The sequence below is a fragment of the Neoarthrinium moseri genome, assembly GCF_022829205.1.
Source record: "Neoarthrinium moseri strain CBS 164.80 chromosome Unknown scaffold30_Wmoseri_CBS_16480, whole genome shotgun sequence".
Lineage (NCBI taxonomy): Eukaryota > Fungi > Ascomycota > Sordariomycetes > Amphisphaeriales > Apiosporaceae > Neoarthrinium > Neoarthrinium moseri.
This window is the reverse complement of record NW_026055144.1, coordinates 106,368-133,743: the sequence shown is the minus strand read 5'-3', so window position 1 is coordinate 133,743 and position 27,376 is coordinate 106,368. Positions and strand designations below refer to the sequence as shown.

The window sequence follows — 27,376 nt, the reverse complement described above, 5'->3', positions numbered from 1 at the left end:
GTAGACGAAGGAGCAGACGATCCGCTTCCTCGCGGCGAGGAGTCTCGAGGCACATGTCTTGGTGGTCGATCGGGACCTTCCCTTTTGGACCACCACGTACGTCAGCCATAGCCCGTACCTAGGTTTCAGAAATCCAGCTCCCAACCAGGTTCCCCGGTTTTCCCTAAAGGTATTACCGAAGATACTGGCCATTGCTGGTTCTTTCACGGACGGCCGGATGTGGAGTCCCGGCTTGACGGCATTGAGGGCACGACAAAAGACGCCTGAGGCACAATTCAACACGCTCACAAGGCCAACACCGATGCCGTTTGCTTGGCATGCCATGGTACATGGATCAACGGAGGAAACATGTGATTTAGTACATAAAGCCCGTGACTGTCGCCGGGAAGTCTGTGGCAGCCTCGACATATCGAGTATGGTGATACATATTGCAATAATGGCAGCGATCTTTTAAACGCGTGTCTGCCTCAGTTCACATAACCGCGTGTATGTGGCTGCTGTGAGCTTTTGAGTTATTGCCTTGCAAACACACGTGCATATGGCCATACCAAGACTCGCCCACTTCGCCGCCTCGCCAGAAGAGGGGGACGATTCTGAATCACTTCCGTGGATTACCTTTATCATATCAAGCAAGTCGTTGATATCTATGTGGCATTAGTTCACGGTACGGAGATATCTAGGTCGATTTACGTCCTCAAGGGTGCTGGGTCTAGGCTTAAACCAGGTGTAATCATCCCAACTTTCAGACGGCTGAAGAATAGACATCAACAGGAAATTTGTGCTCTTCAGCATGTTAGCATGTATTACTCGCAGTACGTGGTGCTGGCACTTTTGCATCCATTTGAAGTTTCTCAAAATACTCTGATTGTGAGCATGGCCAGAGGCAATGAAGAGAAGCAGGAAGCATATGATCTATGTATGTCTGGTTGGCAATGCATGAAAAAGAGTCTGGTAACACATGCAGAGACACACCACCTGTCAGCCGTTTTAATTCATTCTTGTATTCTTTTCGAGTCTTGTCACTGCTTGTGTTGCTACTTTTTGATTGCTAGCCGCTAGATTGGAGAAACTTCGAGTTATTTCTTGCATTTCATGGGTACCTTCTCACCTCCGTGGCCCATAGCTACCATATCCAATTCATTAATATCATCAACAAAATCACATCTATCTACTGCTCTGCTTTGCTTTGTGGTAACTGCTAGCCCCGTGACTGCTCTACAGAGTGGTATCCAGTCTTCTTGATCGAGCAATATAAGTGGAAAATGTGGTTCACAAACATTCTCGTGTGTCAGATGTGAAATGATGGTAATAGAGTAGTACGTTGAGCTGGTTGGTGCAGAAACAAACTGAGGTGCCTGCCCTTGAAAGAACAAATCCGGGTTCAGTGTGTAGATACTGGCGTATTCACTACGGCCGACTGCACATTGTATCTTGCCATCGGATATCTCGATGTCCGCTGATTACCGATCACCACAAACCAAAACACCACTAACAAAAACAAGAGACGTGACGGTTATACGGCTACTTTCCTTGATACGCCAAATTAGGCATCTGTGAGCAATGAGATTTGCTGCCTATCGTTCTTAGCGGAAATTCTACTTCCCAAAGCCGAGTAATTGTCATCGCGATTTCAAGACCTTGTCTCCTGAGGGCACTGGATGCTCTTAAGGTGTGAATACCGCTGTCCAGCAACGCGTCTTGCCTCACATCCGCGTGCCAAGGTCAATCCGAATGTTACATCTCTCCACGGTATTCTCTCCGTCCTTCAGAACACATCAATAAATTTCGCTCTGGCACCCAACGGAGGAGCATACGAGAAAACCACGGCTTCCATTTTCCCATTCAAGCCCTGATCCCATCGAGCTTCTACATCCCACTGGTCGGACACGTCACTTCTGGCCTCAGACGCGTTCCTGGCCTAATGTGCCATGGCGCTCTCCACGCCGATAAACCGCCTAGCCTGCGGCAGAATGGATGATCTCCATCGGAGAGTATGCGACAAGGCACCACTGATCGAATGCGAGGGATGTGGACTTGTGAAGGTATGTTTCATCCCAACATTGCAGCAAGACCGCGACCGTGACCGCGAAGCTAACGGAATACCTCCACGAGAAAGTACTGCAGTGATGCTTGCAGAAAAGCAGATCTCAAGGTCAGCCACCAGGGTCTGTGCAACTCTTACCGGAAAGAAGCTTCCATGCCGTCCAAGGTGGAGAAGGATATCGATGACAATGGTGCTGAGCTATGGGAACAGAGCGATGACCATAGGTTGATTGCCTCATTGCCCGCCTATAACATGCTAGACCCGAACAACGATCTCCTCTGGGACCAAGAGGAGATCCATGTGCTACTGGGAGCTTCGGGAGACCTAGGGACCCTGATCAAGACTATTGTTGAGATCCCACAAGCCCGCGCCGATAAGTTTGTATTCGTATTGAATGATCGGAACGCCAGGGTTGTCTGCCGAAACCTCATCATACTTATAGCCTGCATCAGCCCTGATAATATGGTCTCCACAGCAGAAGCCATCATCCATTTGTGGTACTCGGCACGCTTACCCTCTTGGGCAATGCAACTGCTCCGTGATAGAGTTGCATTAGCTCTTCAGTGTTTCTCAAAGCATACCAGAGTGAACGAAACTCCCAACATGCTGTCAATGGTCAGCCTACCTTGGGGCAAGGACGACAAAAGCAAACTTGAACTAGCATTGCGCGGAAGAATCTATGAGCAAGCACTTGAATACTTAGATTGCAAACCCATCAGCCGATTCGATATGGAACGAGAGCAGTCCGTGTCTGGCACTTCCATGGCCGCCAACTTTCAGGCGAATAGGGAACTGTCGAGAACCGATGGACGCTGGCGCTTTTCCAAGATGTTGTATCGATTAAGCGATGCCGTACTGCCAGTGTTGACGGACACTAGGGAGTTCAATCAACGAAACCACTCGTTCTTCCAAAAGGGGAGGTGTCTGCATGAGTCCAGACAGCCAATAAACGGCTGGCGACTAGCCGACGTCCTACAAGTCAAGTCTCACGCAGCCAGCAATGACTTGTACGGGAAGCTCTTCCACTACTTGCGTCCTCTCCTAGTCCGGTTCATGTTGAAGCTGCAAAGCATGGAGCCAACGACGATCACAATGACCCAAATCGACCTTAACAAGGACACAACGCATTTGCTGAACCCAATGAGGTTCGACTTGATCGACGTTACCAATATGGAGTTGACTTCGAACCGAGACGTATTCGAGGCGACCGTAGCCCCATTGAAAACCCTCTTGTGCGAAACGCCTTCGGCAGGTATCATCGGTCGCTTCCACAGCACTGATACACCGGCGTCGGATCTTCATGCCCAGGCTGCTCGATGTAGCCTGCAAGTACGGCGGGAAGCTGTGTTGGACAGCTGGGGAACGGAGTCAAAGCCCAAGCACCTGTGTATACTAGAATGGAACCGTCGAGCTGATGGCCCGGAGGAAGAAGGCCAACACTGTCGCAACCCGGTGGTGGAGGAAAGGCCCACCAGGCCCCTGGATCCGTCTAAGCATCAGTCCCCGTTGCCCACCCAGGACCGACGCCCGACAAGCTGCAGTGACAAGGCCGCAACTGGTTTGCATAGGAGCCTGGGTCACAGAGCAACGCCAGAATCTCAAGAGGTTACCCCGCAGCCACCTTCTTCTTCACCTGAACCTCATCCTTATTCTATTACTCCTCATCCTCATCCTGGGCCGGAGGGAGGAGCGCATCTCGAGCACCACCAAGCATCCCTCCAGCCTGTGACCAAGTCCCAGCGCAGGAAAGCATCAAAGCCACTTAGGAACAGACAGGCCTGGGATTCAACAGCGCCTCCGCCAAGCTTTGGAAGCGATATCGATACCAAGCATCGTCAAGCCGGAGCAGCTGGCCAAGCCAAGGTGAGCCATCTGCAATTCATCGATTCTCACGTTTCATGCTCTGGTCGATTTCTAACCCTCACTCCATCACAGCTATCTGCAGACACCTGTCCGGTGGATCAGGACCAACAAGGACTCGTAGGTGCCATCGGGGAACAAGTCAACAGCGGCACCAGGGCGGCTATCACACCGTCACAACACCCACAGAGCGCCATTACCAACCCGGCCGAGTCCTCAGTGGCACAGCAGTCCGAGGCAGAGAACCCTGACATATCTTTTGTAGTGAATGGTGCCCTGAAAGAAGCTGAAGCAAAGACCAAGACAATTGCACCGGCATCCGGTATTGCCAACTCCGCAGACTCACAAGAAGTTGGGATGGACATGGCGCAATCAAACGGCAACGCAGACTTCCGAGCTGCAGCACCTGATGTCCACCCCAAGGCTCGGAGCAACCAGCAACAGAAGAATCAAATCGACGGGCGGCACCTCAATTCGCGTCGCAAAGTTCTGGAAGCTCACCCGTACACAGTCCGACCAGCACACAAAGGTTCTCTTGGACAATACGGCGAGTTGCGCAATTCTCCGCAGGTTGAACTGGATCTTCTTACCCCAGAGAATGTTGACAGAGGCCTGACGGCAAGGGAGAGACTTGGCCTTGCACATAAAACGGTTGACGTCCAGGTTCTGGGTGAATCAAAAGCTCATCCACACTCTTCTGGCAAGAAAGTTGAAAATAGCACAAAGAGACCCCTGGAGACAACTGACGGCATCTTTGATACCTCGGACTCAGCTGTACCCAAGACCCAGCCGGAAGAGCGCCAAGGCAAGCACACTATAGCGGCAAAAAGGATCAAGAAGAAGATTAAGAAGAAAAACCTGATAGCAGAGGCTGCAGCGAGGGCTCAAGAACAGCAGCTATCCGCTTCTCAGCCCACAAGGGTCAGAAATCAATCAGAAGTGCTGCCAGAGAAGAAGCAGGGCATAGGCAAAGGAAAAGGCAAAGCTAAAGGCAAAGACTCAAAGTCTACAATCAACAACGCCAAACCTCTAGAGACGCCGAGCTCAGGCGCCGATGGCAAGGTTGGCCAAGAATCTTCGTCGAAGCCAGCCGACAAACCCGTCAACGAGTCGCACCTTGCACAAGGCGGCCAGGAGGAAAACAAGCACAAGGCTGATGATTCCCTGGATTCTCTAGTGTACGACAAGATTGACAAACTGCAGAAGGCGTCGACGAAAGATCCGGCGATGATGTCAGGTGCTCTCGCAAGCCAACCCGAGCAGAATAATGAGACAGATTCCATCTCTGGTGATCAGTCGAACAGAGTATCCAACCGAAAAGCTGCCTCCAGCGAGCAGTCGGGCCCGCAGGAGAATCTAACCACCACGACTTCCACTTCTGCACAGTCAGAGTCGTTCGCAGCCACAGCTTATGCGGAAGCCCTCCAAGGAATGGAACCTGTGACACTCGATGGTGACGACTGGACTACGGTCAAGCGTGGAAAGCTTCCTCGTGTGAAATCTGATTCAATTGACAGCTCTCAGGAGACTCCCACGTCTTGTGTAATGGGAAAGATAAACGCAGGAAAGGAGCTTCTCGGTTTGAAGAAGAAAGCCGAACCTGCCCAGCCTGTCCAAGGACGCCGTGGTGAACAGCCTTCTGGACAGCAGGTGGCGAAGAAAGTTTCCATGGCGACCGAACAAAAGAAGACAACGCCCTCTACAGTCGCTCCTGTGGCACCTTGGAGCAATACACCCCAAGCAGTCAGCTCTTTTGTCATGAAAGAACACATCCCGGTTGATGCCAGAGCGGGTCCTTCGCATCTGGGCATCGTCGAGTCTCCCTCTCAGACACCTGCCGTAGGTACACAAAGACAGACAAAGGAGAAGAAGTCATCGCGAGCCAACACTGTCAAACGGGCACCAAACCCTCGTGGGGGCAAGGCGCAGCAGAAGGAGCTATTAGGTGCTGACTCTCAACTGTCTTCGAGACCTCGAAACCAGGGCGCCAGCAAAGACCGTCAAGATGGCAAAATACCCAAGTCTCTGCCTCGACATGACAACAAAGGCATCAATGAAGGAGATTCAGTTTCAAGAAACAATCGATCGAATCTGAAAGCTATCAAGAAGCCTGAAGAGCTTGATTTCCGTCGTGATAGTGCTGTGGCTTTTGACCCTAAAGCCTCCTCGTCCCGCAACCATACTGGAAACGCACAGCAGAAGATCGCAGATGGGGAGCCGACTGGCATTGTTGGCCAGAGCCAGGCCGTGAGATCCAAAGCCCAAATCAAGACCGATGGTCCGAGTACTTCTACCGTCGAGAACGTTGTTCCAAGCAATCAGACTGAGAATATGTCAACAGCACCCGAGGCCAATGCACAAGCATATAAAGGCAAGGAAAAGCAGGAGAAGCTAACGGTTGGTGATGCCCGGCCCCCTGACTTCCTCTCGCAGCTGGAGAAACAAAGATGCACGTCTGTCCCCGAGGAGCAGACCGCTGGCACGGAATTCGAGAAACCTGGCACCTCAACTGATCTGGGCCGGGTTCACAATCCTACGAACTCCATCATTGACTCTTCTTTGCTGACAACTGAGACGGCCAAACAGGTATCAGAGTCCCATGCACCCATGTCATTCACCCCAAACACATCAAGCAGGCGAAAGGTGCCGGCCGAGAATGGTTCAAATCAGCGAACTGGCTTCATGACGGGAAGAGTCAACAACAATGGCACCAGAGGAAAACGGGCACCGGCCAAGAATGAGACCACTGGCAATGCGGATAGAGGCCAAGTCTATACTAGGGACTCGAGAAATAACCCTGCTTCATACACGCAACATGCCGCCACTTTGGGCCCCCCCCAAAAGGACAACGCGTCAAGGACCGAACCGTCAGTTTGGTCATGTGGATACACGAAACCAGGCCGTACCGCAAGGCATAACAGCTCCCCCCCGCAGAGATATGCCCAACTATTACGTTGAGAGTCCATTTCAGAACTTCAACGTGCCTGGAGGTCCTCACCCAGTCATCGGCGGTGACTACGGATCGGCTTTCAACAGCATGGTCGGCAATCCGTACGCTCCTCAAAATGCCACTTCCCATGGCTCTTATCCTCAAGGTTCCCAATTTGACCACGGAGGAGCGTTCAATAGCCAGTATGATACTCTGTACACCGCGCCTCACAGTAGAGTGCCTCGGTACAGCTCGGGTCAAGCCGGTTTCGATGGCCCGGCGTTGTATTCGAGCCCTCGCGACATTTATGGTGGCATGAATGGCACAGTTCCTGGACCGGCGAACGCATCTGCAGAAAGCGTTCATCATTGGCAGGCGCATCCGCAGTTCCCGGGACCGTTGCCTGGACCACTGCCTGGACACCCTCGTATGGGGGCGGGGACCCAAGAATACGGTTTGGAACAATCTGCTCAGCAACCGAATACGATCCATGTTGAGAAAGTTGAGAAGGTTCACCAGAGCGGTTCCACTGAGGCTGGTGTCGCACATAAAATCGTCGAACAGGCGTCATCTGAAATTGAGAATCGCATCGCACCATTGCCGCACGCAAAGTCGGTACCTAATGCGCAATCTGCACTCCCGTCAGAGTCTCGAGTTTTACAAGGCACGATTCCCGAACCCGAGCCTGCTCCTGCTGCTGTTGAACAGCAAAACGATCCAGACGCAACAGTGACTGCACAACAAGACCAGGCCTTCCTAGCTGGCGACGCGGCCTACAAACACGTGGGTAATAGCAGATCCTCCAGTGCGCCGAACGTACCCAGTGGAATGGATACTGGTTCCGACATTGACGACACCCCAAGAAGAAGGTCAGCAGGTGATTCCTGTAACGGACTGTGGGAACCACAGCAAAAGCCCCGTGGTACACAGACCGTGTCCCCGGTTCATGCTTCTCAGGGCATCCAAACAGACGAGACGAGAGATACCGTCAACAAGCCGTCACAAGCAGAGAACTTGACCATGTCTTCCGACAGTACGGTCCGCACTAACGGCATCACATCTGGTGCAAACGGCCATCGCCAGAACGGCCAGCAGACGAACGGAGGACCGCCCTCTGACGTGTGCCTGGAGGCTATTTCCAGAACCAGAAACGAGCTCACGAACCTTCTTCGGCTGGTAACTGACAACGGTAATGACACTGCCATCACGATCAATATCACGCTCAACTCAAGATCTACAACGGACCAGAACCGAGAGCAGAGCGGATTGACGCAGGCGAGCGACGGCAACGGCAACGGCGCCGGAACACATCGTTCACAGCCTCATGGTGCGTCTCACAGCGCAACCGGAAGACCAGACTCGCAGTCCACTGCTACCGCCGCACGAGATCCGAGCGAGACAGGCGAACCAAACGAGGTACGATACACAGAACTTGGAGCCCGAATCCGTCCTGGATATACGATTGACCAACTTTCTGACTTAGAACGATTCACATGCATCACGTGGGAAGAGATAACGCACCGTGTGCCACCTCGAGACGTGCCGTGGACGGAAGCAGACAAGAGAGAGCACGATGAGACCCCCAGCACACGCGGTCCGACCTTTTTGACACCCGAGCAGCGTGGAAGCTATTTTCACTAGACGACAAGAGCTACAGTGTATCTTGGTACACCAGGCCCACGCGATTTGTATAAGTACACAGGAGAAATTCTAGGAGTTTGGTATTTGATTTGCACATCCCCAGGTAAAGGTTAAGGTCATGGTACAGGGGAAAAAGAACGGTTTCATTGGACTGGACTGTCTCAGGACTCGTAGCACAGGCCAGATATGTGTGTAGTGGCCACTTTGGCCGGCTACTATCTGGAAAGGCAGCGTAGGGGCCCAGGATATTCCGGCATCATGTTCATCACAGCGTTGCGGTAGATTCTAGTCGTCAGCGACAGGCATCAGTGTTTTTCATTTTCGGTAATTGACCGATTGTACTTTGTATCAGGTGACAGTTGACCGGTGACTTGTCTCAGGGGCAGGGGAAAACCCTTGAGCTTGACACAATGTCGGGAGCGGTAGGCGTGAAGCTAAAGTTGATCTGACCATGCCTCTTGTAGGTGACGTTTAATGAATGCAGGTGGACGGTGGAGGTGCGGTCTCGCCGTTAGCGGCTGCATCGCAGATCGTCGTCTGTACCCGATCTGGACCCTGGGGCAATTTGATGTCACCGAGGCTTGGCGGGCTCGGGTGCACAAACAGTCGTCGCCACCGCCCGCCGTTGCATTCCAAAGCAAGACTCTGGCATTTGCAGGTGGGTGCAGTGCAAACAGGACAAACAGGCCGTAGGCATGGGGTGTTCAAGCTCGGGCAAATAAACAATTAAGGTGCTGGGACAGGGCCGTTGGCTTTGGGGCGTGACGTTGGCGTTGGGTTACTGTACACGGTACGAGCTAGGTTACCCAAGTGTAAGTTGGCTAATAATTCACTGACTGGTTGGGCTGCTGGTCCTCCCCCTGCCCTGGCCGACGGATCATCATGACGGGGGGCCCGTTTTACCTATCCCCCTCCCAGCAGCCCGACGGACTGGACCCTGCACGGCTACCGAATCTCGACGTGGCACATCTCCACACCAGGACCGGGCTGCATAAATCAACAAATCATGTGAATGCCATCATTGACTAACAGTCTAACAGTCGCAGCACCGCTCCGCTGTAGCCTCGTTGCCTCGGGCTTCTTGTTGACGTGGGCCTCTCCCATCCCATAAACACCATGCCGCGAGCGCTCAACCTGCAATAACACCACCGCCGACAGCAACACAGAGCAGTGCGCTGACCGCTGGCTATGTTGGAACCGCCGACGACATGGAGTCTGAACCGTCGTCCGCCACCACCGGCCACCTGGAGCGCTCCACCTCGCAGCTCTCGACCACCTCGCTGAGGAGCGGCCGCGGCCATACCATGCGCGCAAAGTCGCGCCAGAGAGCAAAACTCACCTCACAGCCCTCGAGCTCCGCCTCGTCCATTGCCGCGTCCGACAAGTCGCTCACGTCATTCCCGTCCTTCTCCCCCGACTCGCCCCGCGCCGACCCGCCCTTCTTCGACAACATCACCTCGGCCGCCTGGAACGCCAGCCCGACCCACGACGCCAGGAGGAAGCCCTCCAACTCGCAGAGCGTCAACTCCATCGTCGACGACCTGACGTCCGAGAGCACCCCCCGGACGAACAGGAACTCGCTGTTCGAGGACACCCCACTCTCCACCAGAAAGATCCCGGGCGCCCTTCATGTCGCAGATGACGACCACATCCAGCGCCTGATCAATCGCCATGGCGCCGTCAATCTGGTCCGCCAGGTCGCCGAGGACCTGGCCCAGCGCGACGCTCAGATCGCAAATCTACGGAGGAGGGCCGACGAGAGGGAACGGGCTCTGCGGAAGATTATATTAGAATGCGGACTGTCCAACTTGGATCTCGAGACGCGGCTGCGCGTCGTTGAGGCCGACTTGAAAGCACAGGACCAGTCCAAGAAGGGAGGTCTTTCGGATCTGATGAGCGACGCAATGCAAGATTCCGTGTCTCACGGGAGCTCATTATATGGTAGGCTCAACGACGCTACGATCAGGGCAACGGGCGTGTCCACGCCGAAAGAGAACGAGCCCAAGGGCACCATGCGCGGCTGGAAGGATTGGATATTGGGAACGGGCACGAGCAAGAGGAATAGTAGGGCGAGCAGTGTCAACGGCGACGGGGCCAAGGCCGCCCTGCGCGGTCCCACGACCGGCGAGCGCCGACCAACCATACAGGAGGATCTTTTCACACCGCCAGACACCGAGTCCGTCAGGAGCTCTAGCCGGGCTTCCAGCATATACTCCGCTCCTGGACCGAGGAAGCCGTCGGCATCGCTTGCCAGCATGGCACTCCAACTAGTCGCCGGCAAGGCTACGGGTCGGGACGGCGATTCCGTCAGAGGAAGATCCGATTCTGCGGGCTACGCTGGCTCTTTGAGAACCTCATCTGCTGCGAGCGGCCGGACTAATGTGTCAACCCGAGCCGTATCTACTCAGATGGGCCCAAAGGCCCTCATGGCCATGCGGCGGGCGGCACCCACCCCCATGAACGCTGCGCCCCGAAGTACACCACACGAAAGATGGGACAGCACTGGTGCCAGCCCACCCAGCCCATCCGGTGGGCGCCCCGATAACTTTGGCCCGGTAGAGATGGATACCATCTTCTCGCCAGAGGGCCAGCCTCCAATCCTGACCCACGTATATAATAATCACGCCGGATCAGAGTTCTTGAAGGATAGATTTGGTTTCATTTATGACCAGCGAAGAAAAAAGCGGCAGAAGGAAGCTGCCCAGGTCGCCCTTCAGATGAAAAGGGGCAGCCGTACTGAAATGCTCTCGGGCGGGAGGGCCAATATCTCACCAAATTTGGTGGAGGACGACGTCAAATCCTTAACAGAGACAGGGTCTGTCGAAAGACCAGATAGCCCCTCATCGACAGGAGATATTCTAGACCAGGGAAGACCCAAGAGATGGCAAGACTACCTCAAGATCGCGACCTTTCCCACTGAACTTTTATCCCATACGCCTTCAATAACAGCGTCCGCCCTGGAGGTACTCGAAGCGAATGAAGCCAATACGCCAGCAGGCTTGATGACGGCTGAGGGGCGTGGCTTTGTTCCACCCGCGAGCACCACTGCCGCCGTCAATGATGAGACAGCAGCGAGCGAGACAGCAAAACCCAGCGAGGATGCTTCGATGGTTACTGCGCCACAGGAAGACACTGAGCCTGTGAAACTACTACTGGAGCAGTTGAACGAGGTACACGATGCACTGCAGCGCGACAAGACTTACCGCTGGAACGATTTCCTACGCAAAGTACGCGCTGAAAGGAGACGCGAGGGTGAAGCTGCAGCGGCTGCTGCTGTTGCCGCTGCTGAGGCTCGCTTTCAACAAGCGCCCCTGATGCTGCCTGAAGCAAAGCTAGCCGACGGCGAGATCATCGGCGTTGCCGATCTCGGCATGAAGGGAAAGGTCGGCCGGGCGAAGTGGAACGAGTTTCGAAATCTTGTCCTAGGCGGCATACCCGTCACGTATCGTCCCAAGATCTGGTCCGAATGCTCCGGCGCCACCTTCAAGCGTATTCCTGGCTACTACGACGATTTGGTCGCACAAGGTGCCGAGGGTCTTGATCCTAGCACCGTCACCGACATCGATAGGGACATTGACCGTACCCTCAGGGACAACATCTTCTTCCTCAAGGGACCCGGAGTGGCTAAGCTGCACGAGGTGTTGGTTGCTTACGCTAGACGTAACCCCGGCGTTGGGTACTGCCAGGGTATGAATCTGATCGTTGCCAACCTGCTCCTGATCATGCCCTCCACGGAGGACACGTTCTGGATCCTAACTTGCATGATCGAGCGGATTCTGCCGGAGGGCTACTTTGATCACAGCCTCATGGCCTCGCGTGCGGACCAGCATGTTCTGCGCCAGTATGTCTCGCAGGTCTTACCAAAGCTTTCGCAGCATCTGGAAGCAATGTCAATCGAGCTCGAGACACTGACATTCCAATGGTTCCTGAGCATATTCACAGACTGTCTCTCGGCAGAAGCGCTCTTCCGAGTGTGGGATGTTGTTTTGTGCACCAACGACGGCAGCACGTTCTTATTCCAGGTTGCCTTGGCGCTGCTCAAGTTGAACGAACAACAGCTGTTGCAATGTGATGCGCCGTCTGAGATCTACACCTACATCAACCGTCAGATGACGAACCACGCCATCAGTATCGACGGCCTGGTCCAAGCCTCTGAGGGGCTGCGGAAAGTCGTCAAGAGGGAAGATGTCGAGGAGCGAAGGGCCAAAGCTATCGACGCCGACAAACAGCTTATGCAGGAGCGAGAAGAGCAGAGGAACCAGGCAAAGCAGGCTCAGCAGAAAGCCATCTCGGCCCCCGCCCTCATCACACCCCGGATCGCCTCTGGGAGCTCCAGCCGAAGCCCCAGCCCCCTGCCCAACGACAAGGGGCAGAGCGAGGACAACAGCGTGGCAAGCCTCAGCATCGCAGACCTCAGAGAGTTTGAAGAGGAGAGGGCAATGATGGTGCGGACGCCGATCCCGGCCGAGGAGGAGACGCAGCTGGGACTTGGCTGAGGTAGAGAGAGGGGAACCATGGGTCGACAGCGACAAGAAGATTTTATGCGTAGATGGAGTAGGAACGGGGTTGTACAAGCGTATTCGGGCTAGGCCAGTCAACGGGATGGATTCTCATTGGACATCCAACGACTACGCCGATTCCCGCCCCCCTCAAAGCGGATGAAAAATGGATGGCTGAAGATTTATTTGTCTTTTTTTCCCCTTCCCTTTAGACTGGATCGATCGGAGCACATTATATCTATTGATACCCCCACACAGCACGTGTTGTTTTTTCCTAGCATACGAAGGAGGGAGCATCTTGAGCTTCGGTGTCCCGGGCGGTGGGCTTGAAAAGCGAAAAGGGATGGGGTTTGAAGCGGTTGGAGAAAACTCCATGGGCCCCCTAGTAGAGTACTCAGGGGCACCTGATGACAGCGATGGAGACGTAGAGCATGTTGAGATAGCTTTTGCATCCAATGAAAGCGTTATTTCCAACGTTTTATGTTTTTATTCAATGCCAGCGAATGTGAACTACAGGAGTCTTCTCTAGAAAACGAGGCTAGGTTGGCTTTGCCTGGGCTTGGGTGAATGTATTCGGCTCTCGATGTATGTATTCGCACCCAGTGACCACGATACTGCAAGTACTGGCAGGCCATGGAGCGAGACATCAGAGTGAACTGGGGGCGGACGAGCTTAATCTGATGTTGGATTCTGACAGTCTATAACCCGGGGTACCGTGTGGGGACAGTGGCTTGCTACACCTCTCAGTGTTGTTCGCCCTCGGGAGTTGCTCACTGCTACGTCTGTGTTTTTCAAAATCATAGTATCTCAGCAGTTCGCCACAAAGTAGAATAAGGTACCTTGGTAGGCAGACAAGGCCCTAATGTTCCTCTTGTCTTCTGTTCCTTCCATCAAGCTTCTTCAGGGACGCAGAAACCCTGAACTCTCCCGCCCCCTGATATCCTTTATCTTTTCGGCAGCGTGTTTCACCAGCTCCTCTTAGCCACACGTGCTCAATCTCAAGACGAACCTTGCGGGCCGTTTCGAAGGAGGGTTTCCCGTTCCTGTCGGCTTGCGGTTGCGCTAGCGGCTTTCGATGTCCGAGACCAGATCGAGAGTGTTCTAGATAGCGTTCTGCGCCCGCAACGTGGGCACTGCTTGTACACCGTTGAAAGATTGGGATATATCACAATAGACCTTGGGTAAATGTAGTATTTGGGTCTACGTACGAGTCGGCATCATCTTAGACGTCGCTGCGCATGTCCTCACAGTATAGAGCCCACAAACTCAGGCAACCGCAGAACAAATCGCCATTGCTACGACTCTGCAACTCCCTAAGACAAGTTAGCCGGCTAACTAGCCGCGAGACAACCCTCCCGTACTATATGCATTCTAAACCTAAAATCCCGAGCTATGGAGGACCTCTGGTCAACTCTAATTCGCCCAAGCTTTAGCCCGTTCGCGCCGGCTGGCTGCAAGCCCCAACAGAAAAAAAAAAGAAAGGAAACACCACAGTCACAACAAACACCAATGTTGCCGGAGGCCATCCCCAGGTTTCGCTCGGTCCCCGGAAAACAAACACCTGCCATGGCTGGGCCGGCGGACGGACGGGAGGGACGCTGCGGTCTTAGAGTAAATACATAATTGACGTTCCGCCACAGACTCGCTGTCGAGCCTGCCAGGCGGGCTCTAAATTTCTCCATCTTCTAAGAGCCAACGAAAAAAAAACAAAGAACAGCCGTTGAGGATTCTTCTCCTTGCTTCTTCGTATCTTCCGTCATACCTACCGACTTTCTCTGGTATACATCCTCAGTCTGCCCATGGCTCTAGAACCCGACGAGGACCAAAACGTACGCCTCGTCACCGGCGTCGTGACGGCGTCCCTGGGGCTCTCCGTCGCCTCGTTCGCCGCCTGGCTGAGCCTGCGCTGCCGCGCGTGGAGTGCCGGCGGGGCCAGATTTGGGTGGAACGATGGGGTCGTGGTGTTGGCGACGGTGCTGGCCCTCGCGCTGAGTGCTTTGGGCTACCTGGGTGGGACTCTCCCCTTGTTGCACTTGACGCCCGTTGCGGGAACATGCTGCCTAACACGTCGACAGGTCTCTCCCTGGGCCTTGGGGTGCACCGCCGTGCGCTCGCGGAGGACATGGTGGTCGAGTTCCGGAAGCTGCTCTATGTGTTCCACCTGCTCTGGGCCATCAGTACGTTCGGGGTTAAGACCTCGCTGCTGTTGTTTGGCTACGGACTGACCCCGAGGACTGCTTTCCGCAGAGGTGCCGTGCTTGCGGTCGGAGCTTTTATCTTTGGTGTGTTCTTGGCCAACCTCTTCGGCTTTATTTTGCAGTGCACCCCTATCAGCAAGTTCTGGCTCGGATCGCCAGGAATCTGCATAGATACCAACACCTTTTATACCGTTTCCGCAATGTTGAACGTTGGCGGGGATGTGACGGTGTTGGTATCAGTTATTCAAGCCGTGGTTTCGCTCCGGGTATCAAGGAAACAGAAGCTGTTCTACTCAGCCTTGATATTGCTACTGGGAGGATTGTGAGTCTAATTCACCCCTCTACCTCCGTAAGCAGGTGTGAGACTAACTAATATGGACACAAGTGTCTGCGTTGCAGCTGGCCTTCGCATACCGGCGCTCAGCCTTAGCAACACGCGCGACATGACTTGTGGGTTCAACTACCCAGCCAATCAATTCACGATACTGACTTTCCTCACAGATAACAGCATTCCCGGTATCCTCTGGAGCACGGCGGAAGTCCAGGGATATCTGGTCCTATCTAATCTCGCCTACTTACTTCCACTTCCCCCTACAAGCCCCTTTGTGACTTTACCACAGTACAGCACTCGCGAAAACCTGCTGTCAAAGCGTGCCTCGACCCTTTCTCTGCCCCCGACTCTCCCCAAAGTAAGGCGCTTCTCCGCCTTTGATCCGCGCAGCTACGCGTCCTACGTCTTCCAAAGCAACGATCAGCCACGATCGTCCCTCCGATCCCCGCTGTATCCGCGTGCGTCCAGGCTGGTTGAGTCGCGGCGCTCGTCGATGAGCATGAGCACCGCGCCCCTCCAGCGCCACTTCTCGCTCAGCAGCCGGGCAAGCACGCGCAACTCGACCGGGCCGGCCATCAACATCCAGCGGGTGGTGGTGTGCAAGGTCGAGGAGGCGACGACGAGCTGGAAGGAAGGGCTGGGAGTCGCGCCCGGGGACCTTGGCGCGAGGAGGGGGAAGAGCTTCGAGACGCATGTCACGAGTTGTACGGACGCCGACGATGCTTGGGATGATGGTCGGTTTAAAGGGTTTTGAATAATGAGTGAAAGTCAACAAACGGCAACGAAGAGAAACAAAGAAAGAAGAAAAGAAGATCTTGGGCAGATGAGGCATTATCATGAATATGAGTTCCGAAGTTGAAGAAGATATGAACATGATACCTCTCCTTTACCCTATCAAATGCAATCAACATTTTGCTATTCAAGCATGCAAGGAAGGTATGCAATAAATATTGTTTTCACGGCTTCATTCGAAAGACCACAACCGCGCGAGTAGCATCGGTTTTGCAGGGTTCACGCCCAAAGATACGGGCTTGCTATGTACATAACGTTCCGTCGGAAGAGGGGGTTTTATACAAAGACCGATTGCCAGACTGTATAGTGAGCTCTAATGCAGCCACCCGGCACTACAACCTGACAATGCAGCTACCCAGCACTGCAATTTTAGTACCAACCAGGCGCACAGGGACAAGGCTCTACACGGGAGCAGTAGTTTTGACTCTCGGGATCCACTTTTTATACACGGCCTGTTCCCATTCGCGTATTTCCGTAGATGCCAAGCGTCACTATAAGGCTCTGATGAGCCTATAGACGACAGAAGTACTACGAGGGATACTTATACGTCTTGGGATTCACAGTTTTGATGTGCCTTTTGATGTGCCTTTTGATGTGCCTTTTGAAGTTCGTTATCAAATGGTTTGAAAAAGTCTACGAGGATGAGATGAAGGCTCTAGGCCGTATATGATATTCCAGCATCCGTCCACCACTCCTGTTCATAATTTTAACTGTCAAGGTTCGGGCTTCGTTGAGTCTTAGGTGAAATTTTCTTTTTCTGGTATGCTTTTGTTCGATAGCTGACGCTGACATCTTGACTAGACTATAGGGACAATATCTAAACAAACAGTATTGAAATAAATCGAAAGTACATTGGTGTGAGTTCTATCTCCATTGGTCGTTGTTGAGAGCATAGGATACCTGAAAGCCTGAGAGTGCAAGAGAATGTTTAGCACGACTTACCAGGTTGACGTTGGGGTTTTGAAGGGGAGTATGCAGTACAAAGAGCATTATAAAGATCCATAGGTTGTGTTTGTTGCACATACTCTTTGTATAATCTCTGCAACAATACCAGGTCTTATTTCCAAATGAGACGGCATCCACGGTCATTGGATATGTTTGACCCTCATAGGCACGAGATGGCAGGCCCCTGTTGATAGCATCCGCAGCTTTTCTCGATTCAGATTCGAGACGCTGAGAAGGGCACAGAAGGAAGAAAAGTGACCATGTGCTACTACCGCTACCGGGGTTACCTGCAATGTCGGCACGCCGACACCAACGCCACGCCGCTGAAAGACCTGCCGTGCACGACCACGCGTCGGCTCGGAGTCCATTGCGGATTATATCTAGGACACCGCGTGGTGGAGCGGCTAGATACCACGTCGGATGCTGACCGTGACTACTGCCTGTCATGCCGCATCACTTGGATTCGCCTACTGGAGCAGTGGGAGGACCGCGTGCATGCATGGAAGGAGCGGATGCCCAATTGGCGGACCGAACTGGAGCAGAAGGCCGTGTTCTAGTGGATCGATGTTGAGTATAAGGCTATGATGCGTGCTGTTTTGAGCGAAGCGACTACAGGAAAAGACAACCGGTCACTTGAAGTGTTGAAGGACCGAATGCCCAAGCTGCTTAAAGAAGCGGAAGAGGAGATCGAGGCTGCGGCGCTGGAGGCTGAAACGAAAACAAAGAAAGCTTGAAAGGGGTATCTGTATGCCTTTGAAGCTAATCTGGATTTGGGTCGAGAAATGGACTCGGAGTTTAGTTGGATAGTCGGGTTCTGCGTGATACTACTAGGCATACACCGTGACTTCATTTTGGGTCAGGGTCGATCGTTGTGATTGTATAAGGAAGCGCTGCAAATATATGTCAGGGAAGCTTGGCACAACAGGACCATATGTAACTAAATCTATGCACATTGCTACTCAACAAATAGTAGTCAATCGTCATATATCTCAGCGTGTGGCTCCCACAAGATTCCAATGGCGTCTTCTTTTCGACTAACATAGAACCCTTGAAGCGTGTTTCCCTCGGTACCCCCAAGCCCTGGCGCTGTCCTGAACCCCAGAAAAGCCTTCTGCCGGTTTGGTAGCTTGGCTACGACGTCCTTGCCCAACAACAAGTAGGCGCTCTCTTGCGGACGAACGAAAGCTCTCATGGAAAAGAGTAGGATAACAGGCGTTCCCCTTTCTCAGCACGATTCGGTCCGGTTGCGTGCCACAGACGGCTTTCAAAAACCAGTGCTGTACCGGCTGGGCCTTCTGCTGGGATTGAACCATCCTGTTGATGCTCAGTCAGTATTTTGGTGTAGCTTCATGAACCAAGGTCGATAATCCGAGCTCACGACGGTAGATATGTCACTCGGCGCAATGTTACCAAGGTGCGACGCTGGGTAGACGCGAGTGGCGCCGTTGTTGTCGGTGATATCCTCGAGGTAGAACATGATATCCATACCGTAAGCAATGTCTCTTGCTGGTGGCGATATGGTCAACTGATCGGTATGCAGCTGCATGGGGACATTGCCAAGTCGCGCAATGTTGGCTGTGTAGGAGTAGATGATTGAGTGATCGCCTAGGTACCATGGTATGACTTCGTCGATGAGTGGGTGGTTGAGAAGGTCAATAAACTCGTCTTCTTTATTAATTATGTTCCTGGCGAATAATGAATTTGAGAAAGATACATGAGAGAGTCAGTTCAGCAGGACCATACCAGATTCGCTGATTGGGAGTATCGGGCGGCTCAATCAGACTTGGCCCGCTACGCACAAGTTCCCACAACAAGATTGCCATCCAGGGCGGATGTGGACGTAATCAATGGACAGAGTCGACTGACGCAGAGAGTCGGAGGAAAATCATCACTGCCACTGATGAGGGCACTGTTCAGCATGATACTGTGCTTAACTAGGAGTAGCGTAAATGGGGTCTAAGAAGCAATGAACTGGCAAGAGGTGTTATCGAACTGTACTGGAGAGCACTGCAATAATTCTTGCGTCAAAATTCTAGTTCTTATCACACTTAGGTGCCCTACACTGTCGCTGCTGTATATGAAGCCTCGTTCTAGTCTAGGCCATTACATGTTGATCCAGTACCGCAGCGTCTTGGTCACATCTAAGCAAATTCAGACCACATGTTGTTGATAGTCATGTGATAGACACGAGGTCCCACGGACGGTTGATCGATAGAGTATCAGTACTAGTTCTTCAGCCGCTTCACCCGAAACATAGCGCACCGCCGTGGTCAGGACATTGGCCAGTCGCCATTCAAGCCACTAGACAACTACCCAAGTACCTGCTGGATTTACACGCAGAATTCACAACCATGATCAGGTGTACTCGGGAACTGATCTAGACATGGCTTATATGGAAGTACGTGGATCGGGAACTCCTGGCTTTTCAAGGCACCAACACGCACAAAACTTGTCAAAGCTAGTTTAAATACCTGATGACGGATACTCGTGCCGCGTGGTGGCTCAGCATGGCAGCCTGACCCAGCGAGACGGGTGCTGGAGCCAACGGAGTTCATTGAGCATTGGACTGCTTTCATGTTCTTTAGATCCACTGTCTCGGCCAATTGATCTCTGAAAGAAGGTAATTCTTCCGCTCACCGCAAAGATTGTAACCCGAACATGCAACCTGATCATGAGCCAAGACCAGCGCTTCGGGAACGACCCCTGAACTACCCCGCAAACCAGTGGAGAATTTCCCCATCTCCCCCAAGAGACCGCTTGTCTCCAACGTCATTCAGGCCAATTCGAGCGCCTAAATGGCCAGCATACCCTGGTTCCTTCGCGGGGATCACGGAGCCGTAGGCGATTGGATGGTCGGTGCCCAGGTTACCAACGTGCAAACATTTATTGTGCTCTCACGATCTTGAACGACCCCGCACGAACGTAGTTTACTTGGTCCTGGATAGGCGATCTGGGCCGCTGTAGGATAACATCCCCCGATATGCCTTTAATAAAACCGGTCTGCCGGTCCTCGCGACACCTGAACCTTGGACGGCCTCCTCTCACAGCGTCTATTCTCCACGCGTGCCCTCGCTGCGAACCTTGATCGCCCAACATGAGAGTCTTGACTTCCGCGACACTGGTCGCGTCGCTCGCCACTTCGGCAACCTGCTCGTGGATGCCCGTAGCTCCGGTATTACCAGCACGCCATGAACCGCGCTGGCAGAGAGAGGTCCGGCCGCGGCAGGATAACTCCTCGACCGATGGCTGGCCTTACGGCCCTTTCAAAACGCAGGGACGCGATGTGGTGAACAGCAAAGGTGAAGTCGTCACTTGGGCAGGTGTCAATTGGCCTATGAGTGGTGAGTGATAGCGTTAATATGACTGAAAGCATGCGAGAATGCTAAGACCGTATTGTCAGGAGAAACCATGGTCCCGGAGGGTTTGGAATGGGCGTCTGCCGAGGAGATTCTCGACAACGTGAAGAGCGTGGGGTTCAACTACATTCGCATGTTAGTCACTACACTCTACCAGTCTAAATTGTCTGACTGACAGGTCAAAGGGGCTATGCCATTCAAATGGTGGATGAAATATACGAACGGAACGGGGACGATGTCCCTCTCGAAGTCACCATGATCATGGCCCTTGGGTATGAGAACGGTACCAAGGTAACCAACGAAATCGTGTCCAAGAACCCCGGCTGGACTCCTCAGACCACCCGCTTTGAAATATGGTCCGACATCGCGGCCCTGGCCTTGAAGAAAGGCATCTTCATCCACCCCGATGTGCACGTCGGAAAAGCCCAGTGGTGTTGCTCGCACTACGATGGCAGCTCCTGGTTCGACGACTACAACTTCAATGCCTCCAACTGGCGCCGTGGCCTGTCCTACGTCGCTGACTGGGCCAAGGGGCACCCCAACATCGTCTCCATGTCTCTCCGCAACGAACTGCGCGCATCCTGGAATGTGACGGACCTGTACTACAATTGGCAGACCATGGTGGGCAACATGAGCGCGGGTGCTGCCGCGATCCATGACACCAACCCCGATCTACTCATCACATGGTCTGGAATGCAATACGACGAGGACTTGTCTGCCTTGACAACCAAGAAGAACATCTTGACGGCGCCTTGCTATCAATGTGATGCCATCCGTGATGCTCTCCGTCGAGAGCCGGTATACTTTGACCTTGACAGCTACCCCTTTGCTGACAAGATCGTCTGGGAACTGCATCTCTACCCCATGTCCAACGATTTGGATACTGGTGATTGCGCCATAGTCGAGGCTGGTTTATACCGCAACGGTTTCAACGCTCTCGGTATTGAGCCGCCTCCCGCCTGTGACATCACTGGCGACTGTCCCCCAGCGCAGCGCTTGACGCCTGTAATTTTCTCGGAGTTTGGACATGCCCAAGACTCGACGCTCTACAACGGCACACTGCAGAACTGCATGAAGGAGTACACCAAGAAGCACAGTGTTAGCTGGATGATGTGGGGTCTCGCCGGTTCCTACCGAGTGCGAAGTGGTGTTCAGGGACTCGCCGACACCTGGGGTTTGACTAACTTCGACTGGAGCGGCTGGAACGACGCCGAGACCATTGACAACTACTGGAAGCCATGGGTTAAGGCGATGAATGTCACGACCATTGGGTGAAGGAAGTGATCGTCGAAATACCTGATAATGATAATCTTAGTTTTTCAAGCCTTATCCCACCCGGGTTTCACTGACGCGTGGTGCTGAGCTGTGATATGAGTAGCGCGACCAAACAAACTGCACGACATTACAAGAATTCCTCCCTGTAGTATTCAAGTTATGGTTTGTTCAATTATAGCGCTAGTATAACCTGGACCAATCCAGACGACCGTGGGAACCAATGAGTGCTTCCACTGATATAAGCCGGATGACTCATAAAGCTGCACAGCCCTGAGCACCTGCGCCTCAACGACGACTTCATCAGCCGAACACAACAGTCGTAATGCTGTCATGGCACACTATACCGTGAAAAATCTCTATTCAACGTATCCTCGAGCACTCCACGTATCTCAAGAATGGCGCGCAAGAAACAGAAGCAAAAGCAATCTGCATCTCACCTCTATGCCTCCTCGGACTCGGCAACCATCGTCCAGATAACACCATACCTGTACCTCGGGCCTCGCACGGCAACGGAGCCCCGCACGGCGCTCGCGGCGGGGATCACGCACGTCGTGTCCCTGGGCTGCCAGCCCGTGTCGCCGCGGTCGCCGGCGCTGGCATACCACCGCCTGGGCCTGCTGGACGTCCCGGGGGCGGACCTGGGGGCGCCGGCGGCGCTGGCGGGCGAGATCATCAAGAAGGCGCGGCGGGACCCGGACGCCCGCGTGCTCGTCCACTGCGTCGGCGGCGTCTCGCGCAGCCCCGCCGTGCTGGCCGCGTACCTGGTGCGCAAGGAGGGCCTGAGCCTGCGCGAGGCGCTGCGCCTGCTGGTGAGCCGCCGGCCCTGCGTCCGGCCCAACGACGGGTTCCTCAGGCAGCTCCGGGACATGGAGGCCGGCGCGCGCGGGGACGAGAGCATGGAGGGCGTCGAGACGCTGCCGCCCGGGGTCAAGGAGAAGAGGGCGCTCCTCGGGGTTGAGGTGTGAGCCCGTGAGAATTACGACACGACAAGGAAGTGCCTCCGAACATGTTTTCATTGAATACCGGATACTTGTCTATTATCCCAGCGCCGAAGCACAAGTTTAAGCGCAGGCATTTGCGAGGATCGAATCGGCCGGCATTATGCCTTCTGCGGATCGTGGCCCCAGTTCTTCAGCGAGCGCGCGCTCTTACTCTCGGGGTCCTGCTTCGCCTTCTCCTCCTGCGCCAAGTGACGCTTGCAGTAAGCGACGACGCGCCGCATGTGCGCGATGTCGTCGTCGTCGTACTTGGTTGCGTCCTTCTTGGGATTCTTCGTTAGGATCTCGATGATCTTCCGCCCGCTGTGTCGCAATCAGTTCAGGCCAATTCAGAAATGATACGCTTGATAGGGAAAGAAACGGGTTTCCGGGTGCAAGTCATCGTTTCAGGAACGAGACCACAGGGGTCAGTGAGTGAACACAGTAGGGTAGACGAGAAACCCTTCCTCTCGTGTCCGATTGTCTCGCCGGATCCATCATCTTTATTCCAGCCTGCGCTCTCAGAAGACTCCTCCTTAAGCCAGGTTTCAGGTTCCGAAGCCGACATATTGACGATGTCATTGAACTCCCTGTTATGCGATGCGGTTAGCAACTTGCTTAGCGCTATTCAGTGGAGGCCACGGTACTGACTCGATGACTGTCTGATCGTCCTTAACCATCTTGGCAGCGCTCGTTTTTGATGTGATGCTTAATCCTGAAGAATGAAGAATTCTTGGTTCTACCTATACATACTCGAGAGAAATCTCTCTGACTTTTCATCAAGAGGACTTCCAATTATTGGGATGACTTCAGCGTTCCTGCGTCGTGGGCTGGGTCGAGTACGTCATGGATATGGTACACTAGTTAAGAACTTGGCCAGACAAAGCAATCAGTATGGGCCTCGGGGGATGGAATAATGGAATCCTGGAATCATGCACCGTTCTCATGACCTTATACTTGAACATTATGTCTATATGAGAATCGCGAGAATTTCTTCATTTCATGTCCGCGGTCGTAGAACCTTCGACTGCACGCTCAGTACTTGCACTTTACATACAATTAATACACGTCCGTACAACAGTGTACTCCTTACGATCAATAGCATCGATGCCAAGATCACCATACCGAGGTGGCATTACGAGACAACAAAAACACGAAAGAAACAGACAAGTGCAAACAATGCTCGTTTCAGAAGCTTCTAAACTGACGTAGGCGACAGCTAAAATGGCCAGTATAGCCTGTACGGAAACAACCATCTCACACGGTACATCGCTAATCCCACTTCAGACGGGTATGATGTTCCTGCAACGCCTTCTCTAAAAAGCCACCATCTCGATGATAGTGGGCTAGAGTGAAGGCCTGGCTGATCCATTTCTTGCTTAATTCGTCTTCCTGTGCTTCATAGTAGTCGACACCTTGGTTGAACGCAGTCGTCGCGAACCACTCCAGTTCCAACTTTGGAAACGGCTTTTCTGTCTAGCGATAAAAGTCAGGGCATGCTCACAAAGTCGCTTGGTCCTGAAAGCTCACGTTTTCCGCCCTCTTGACGTAGTCGCAAGTCTCTTTTATCAACCCCAGAGAAAGATCTTTGTCCGGGAGCGTGGCTTGCGTGAGGCACCGCAGGTATTTTGCAAGTTTGTTGATGTCAAATCCCTCAAGCTTCCAAATCTCGTTGATAATGGTGCGCAATGCTGAGTAGAGAGCTAGAAGTCGTAAGTACTTGCAAACGCGGACAGCGGGATCAACGTACTCTGCATCGGCGGCTTTTCGGCTCTGAGAAGGTAGTCGGCCATCGCCTGAAGACTCCTCAAAGATTTGCAAGTCTGTGCCTTCCGAGTAATGACTACGAGATCATCCCAAGCCTTTAGGGATATGGCAGCTTCGAAGTCGAAAACTAGCAGCATCCCCAGTTTTGCCTGAAGATCCTCCTTACTCTCGTTATCCAGATGAGCCAGGTGCGCTTCCAACTTGATGTCAAAACCTCGAATACGTTTGCGCATGTTAACGTAGTTTTGCAGCTGTACTTCAATCTGATCCTGAGCTCGAGCCAAGGCAGCATACGCTACCGCGACCATGAAATTGCAAAACAATCCCCTCAATGTGATGTCGCCCATCTCTTGGCCGGGGAGGTCCTTCGGGTAGTGTTCTATGATCAAGAGGCAGACCTCGAACATACGTATCACGTATTGAAGGCCCCAGTCGTTTGCATGGCTGATGCCCAGATTATACGCATTTTTGCAGAACCAATTTAGTTCCGTAACTGAGAATAACTTGGAACCGTCTCCAGCCCGCGGGTCTCGTTGAAGTACCCCAAGAACTTATGTAGTGTCAGCGATAAGACCTGAAGCTGGTGAAATGAAATTGCTAACCTCCTTCAAATGTTTCACACAAGTCGTTGATAATTATGTCGGAATCGATGCTGGGCAGGTCTTCCTTAGCGAGGATGGAGATTTGAAGTCGAATAGTGACTCTTATCAAAGCTGGGAAATGAACGTCAGGTTTGATGATTTCATTCTTGTTGGCAAGTTCTTTCAGAGCTTTCAAGAGGCAAAGTTCATTTCCGCTTTCCTGAGCATCCACACAGCACGCATACAGGAACTTGGGGTCATTAGAAGCTGCGCTGCTGACGAGGTCAATGCATCGCGACGCCATATCCTGATCGCCGCTCCTAATGGCCAGCTTGTAGCCCAGATATAGGGTCATTTGTTGAGTCTGAACATCTTCCGACATTGTTTGAAATATGTTCTTGGCGCCGTCTACATCGTTCCGTTGTAGGGCGCAAAGAAGTAACTTTCTACCTAGTCTGAGCAACCGATGATATAAGTGGGCTGGGGAACTTGCCTGGTAACCCTGCCGGCGTTAGCAGGGCCATATTGCCGTAATATAGGATGGAGAGCGACTTTACACCATGACTCGCACACTTCTAGCTGCCCTTGCCTGAAGTTTGAGTCTAGCTTCTTCCAAATGAGCTGTAGTTATTAGTACAAGATCTTCGATTTGGGCATTATAGGATAACATACAGTGAGGATAGTGATCGATGTATCGGCAGCCAAAGGCTGTTCAGTACCCAGGTCGACTTGATCCAAAAGTTTCTGGAGACCTTCTGTAGTCTCGATCGATTCCCTTTGGTTGGTTGACATGTGGACTCGGATGAGCACCGTACGTCCCAGCCAATCATCTCGCTGGCTGGGAATGACATGACTGGCAATGAAATCGTCGAGTACTTGGCACGCCAGGGTCGGACTCTTGTCGTCAAGTTTCCTTATATGGCTAACCACAAGCTTGAACATGGAGTCCGAGAGGCTGGCGGCTCTATATAGGCGACGAAGAACCTTGGCATATGCGTCGCTTTCAAAAACCTCCCCTGGCACTTTCAGGAGGATCTCTAGGCGAAGAAGCAGCACAAGAACCTTGTCACCCAACTCAGACTCGATATAAGAGACAATGTTTTCGGCCCTGTGATAGCTTTCAGATGTGCCCAACTGAAGGAGAGCCTGCACTAGCGCTTGACAAACAGCAAGACGAAGCTCGGTCGCCTCTCGGGAGAGTTTCTCAAGCTCCTGGCTGCCGATTACTTCGTACGCTCTTTCAAGCCACTTGGTAGCCATCGGAGAATCATTCTTTCCTAGAAAATCACGGCCGATCTCAAATAGAGTGTCTGTCAGCTTCTCCGCCGTTGTGGGGTCCAAATCATCTCTCAGGGTTTCAGATTTGCCGTACATATGTTCGGCAACATCGAGGCGGCCCTCTTTCCATGACTTGAAGAGCTTTAGTGCACTGTGTACATATCATTAGTACGGAAACGGTCACTTACTAGTGCGGTACGCAAGATGAAGTATTCTACTTCGAGCCTCTTGCAGGCAACGACCTCATCATCTGGCATTCCATGCCGCTGGCCCTGCAGGAGTCCGTTGTAGTCCGCGGCCTTCTGCAGCGTCAGCAGTGCGCATTCCAGCTCACCATCTCCTACACAAGGTATCAGCTCTGCAGCACTACATCCACAGTACCAGAAGTTGGCAGCTTGCCTATGCATGACCTTCCTGCCTTGAGAGATATTCTTGTGAGGCGGATCAATTCGGGCACGGAGGCGTTGTTCGAACCGTGGGCAAGGGAGACGAGAGAAAATGCGAAGACCCGACCCAGTGTCAGCGTCTGCCGAAGCGAAGTGGTAGAATCGCCGTCCTGTTCACGGTTCAGGCGCGTGCACAGATTCCAAAGGTCGGTACCCGCTGCATCGAGTGGCTCGTACCGCCGGCTTTTGCGCAGGCTGTACGACTTGGCGGCGCGTATCTGACTTTCTAATTCTGCCCTCAGCTGGCGAATCTGATTCTCGGATTTCCGATCTCGTAGTCTGTTATGGAGTTCGTGCGCGTAGGCTAGGCACTGTCAACGTGGGTGACCAGGACCATAAAAGCCGTATCCAGACTAACCGATGAAAGCGTCCGCTTGCTTGTGGTTGTCATTTGCAGTGGTTGGTGGTGCCATCGTGAAGTCTTGCGGTCGTCAGGATTCAGGGTCTGCACGACACC

At 53.1% G+C, this 27,376-nt stretch overlaps 9 protein-coding genes across 9 annotated transcripts; 6 read left to right on the top strand and 3 right to left on the bottom strand.

The window, feature by feature from the left end:
- Positions 1 to 1,970: 1,970 nt before the first annotated feature.
- On the top strand, positions 1,971 to 8,474 carry JN550_007655 (uncharacterized protein; the record flags this gene model as incomplete). Its single annotated transcript, XM_049319529.1, has 4 exons — positions 1,971 to 2,042; positions 2,117 to 3,907; positions 3,980 to 6,771; positions 6,839 to 8,474. 4 exons carry the CDS (start codon positions 1,971 to 1,973, stop codon positions 8,472 to 8,474), a joined length of 6,291 nt encoding a protein of 2,096 aa, XP_049170312.1.
- Positions 8,475 to 9,682: 1,208 nt separating this feature from the next.
- JN550_007654 (uncharacterized protein) lies at positions 9,683 to 12,970 on the top strand (the record flags this gene model as incomplete). The annotated part of the gene is made up of 1 exon (XM_049319528.1): positions 9,683 to 12,970. One exon carries the CDS (start codon positions 9,683 to 9,685, stop codon positions 12,968 to 12,970), a length of 3,288 nt encoding a protein of 1,095 aa, XP_049170311.1.
- Positions 12,971 to 14,772: 1,802 nt separating this feature from the next.
- On the top strand, positions 14,773 to 16,256 carry JN550_007653 (uncharacterized protein; the record flags this gene model as incomplete). The annotated part of the gene is made up of 4 exons (XM_049319527.1): positions 14,773 to 14,983; positions 15,049 to 15,493; positions 15,557 to 15,621; positions 15,673 to 16,256. The coding sequence occupies 4 exons, from the start codon at positions 14,773 to 14,775 to the stop codon at positions 16,254 to 16,256; spliced, it is 1,305 nt and encodes a 434-aa protein (XP_049170310.1).
- A 1,243-nt stretch (positions 16,257 to 17,499) lies between these two features.
- On the top strand, positions 17,500 to 17,796 carry JN550_007652 (uncharacterized protein; the record flags this gene model as incomplete). Its single annotated transcript, XM_049319526.1, has 1 exon — positions 17,500 to 17,796. One exon carries the CDS (start codon positions 17,500 to 17,502, stop codon positions 17,794 to 17,796), a length of 297 nt encoding a protein of 98 aa, XP_049170309.1.
- Positions 17,797 to 18,427: 631 nt separating this feature from the next.
- Positions 18,428 to 18,785, bottom strand: JN550_007651 (uncharacterized protein; the record flags this gene model as incomplete). Its single annotated transcript, XM_049319525.1, has 2 exons — positions 18,428 to 18,553; positions 18,618 to 18,785. The coding sequence occupies 2 exons, from the start codon at positions 18,783 to 18,785 to the stop codon at positions 18,428 to 18,430; spliced, it is 294 nt and encodes a 97-aa protein (XP_049170308.1).
- Positions 18,786 to 20,333: 1,548 nt separating this feature from the next.
- On the top strand, positions 20,334 to 21,870 carry JN550_007650 (uncharacterized protein; the record flags this gene model as incomplete). Its single annotated transcript, XM_049319523.1, has 3 exons — positions 20,334 to 20,580; positions 20,640 to 20,730; positions 20,781 to 21,870. The coding sequence occupies 3 exons, from the start codon at positions 20,334 to 20,336 to the stop codon at positions 21,868 to 21,870; spliced, it is 1,428 nt and encodes a 475-aa protein (XP_049170307.1).
- A 395-nt stretch (positions 21,871 to 22,265) lies between these two features.
- JN550_007649 (uncharacterized protein) lies at positions 22,266 to 22,835 on the top strand (the record flags this gene model as incomplete). The annotated part of the gene is made up of 1 exon (XM_049319522.1): positions 22,266 to 22,835. One exon carries the CDS (start codon positions 22,266 to 22,268, stop codon positions 22,833 to 22,835), a length of 570 nt encoding a protein of 189 aa, XP_049170306.1.
- A 134-nt stretch (positions 22,836 to 22,969) lies between these two features.
- JN550_007648 (uncharacterized protein) lies at positions 22,970 to 23,527 on the bottom strand (the record flags this gene model as incomplete). Its single annotated transcript, XM_049319521.1, has 3 exons — positions 22,970 to 23,171; positions 23,303 to 23,437; positions 23,499 to 23,527. 3 exons carry the CDS (start codon positions 23,525 to 23,527, stop codon positions 22,970 to 22,972), a joined length of 366 nt encoding a protein of 121 aa, XP_049170305.1.
- Positions 23,528 to 24,119: 592 nt separating this feature from the next.
- JN550_007647 (uncharacterized protein) lies at positions 24,120 to 27,332 on the bottom strand (the record flags this gene model as incomplete). The annotated part of the gene is made up of 9 exons (XM_049319520.1): positions 24,120 to 24,323; positions 24,378 to 24,550; positions 24,598 to 25,164; positions 25,217 to 25,641; positions 25,761 to 25,816; positions 25,868 to 26,605; positions 26,662 to 26,813; positions 26,855 to 27,223; positions 27,278 to 27,332. The coding sequence occupies 9 exons, from the start codon at positions 27,330 to 27,332 to the stop codon at positions 24,120 to 24,122; spliced, it is 2,739 nt and encodes a 912-aa protein (XP_049170304.1).
- Positions 27,333 to 27,376: the final 44 nt, after the last annotated feature.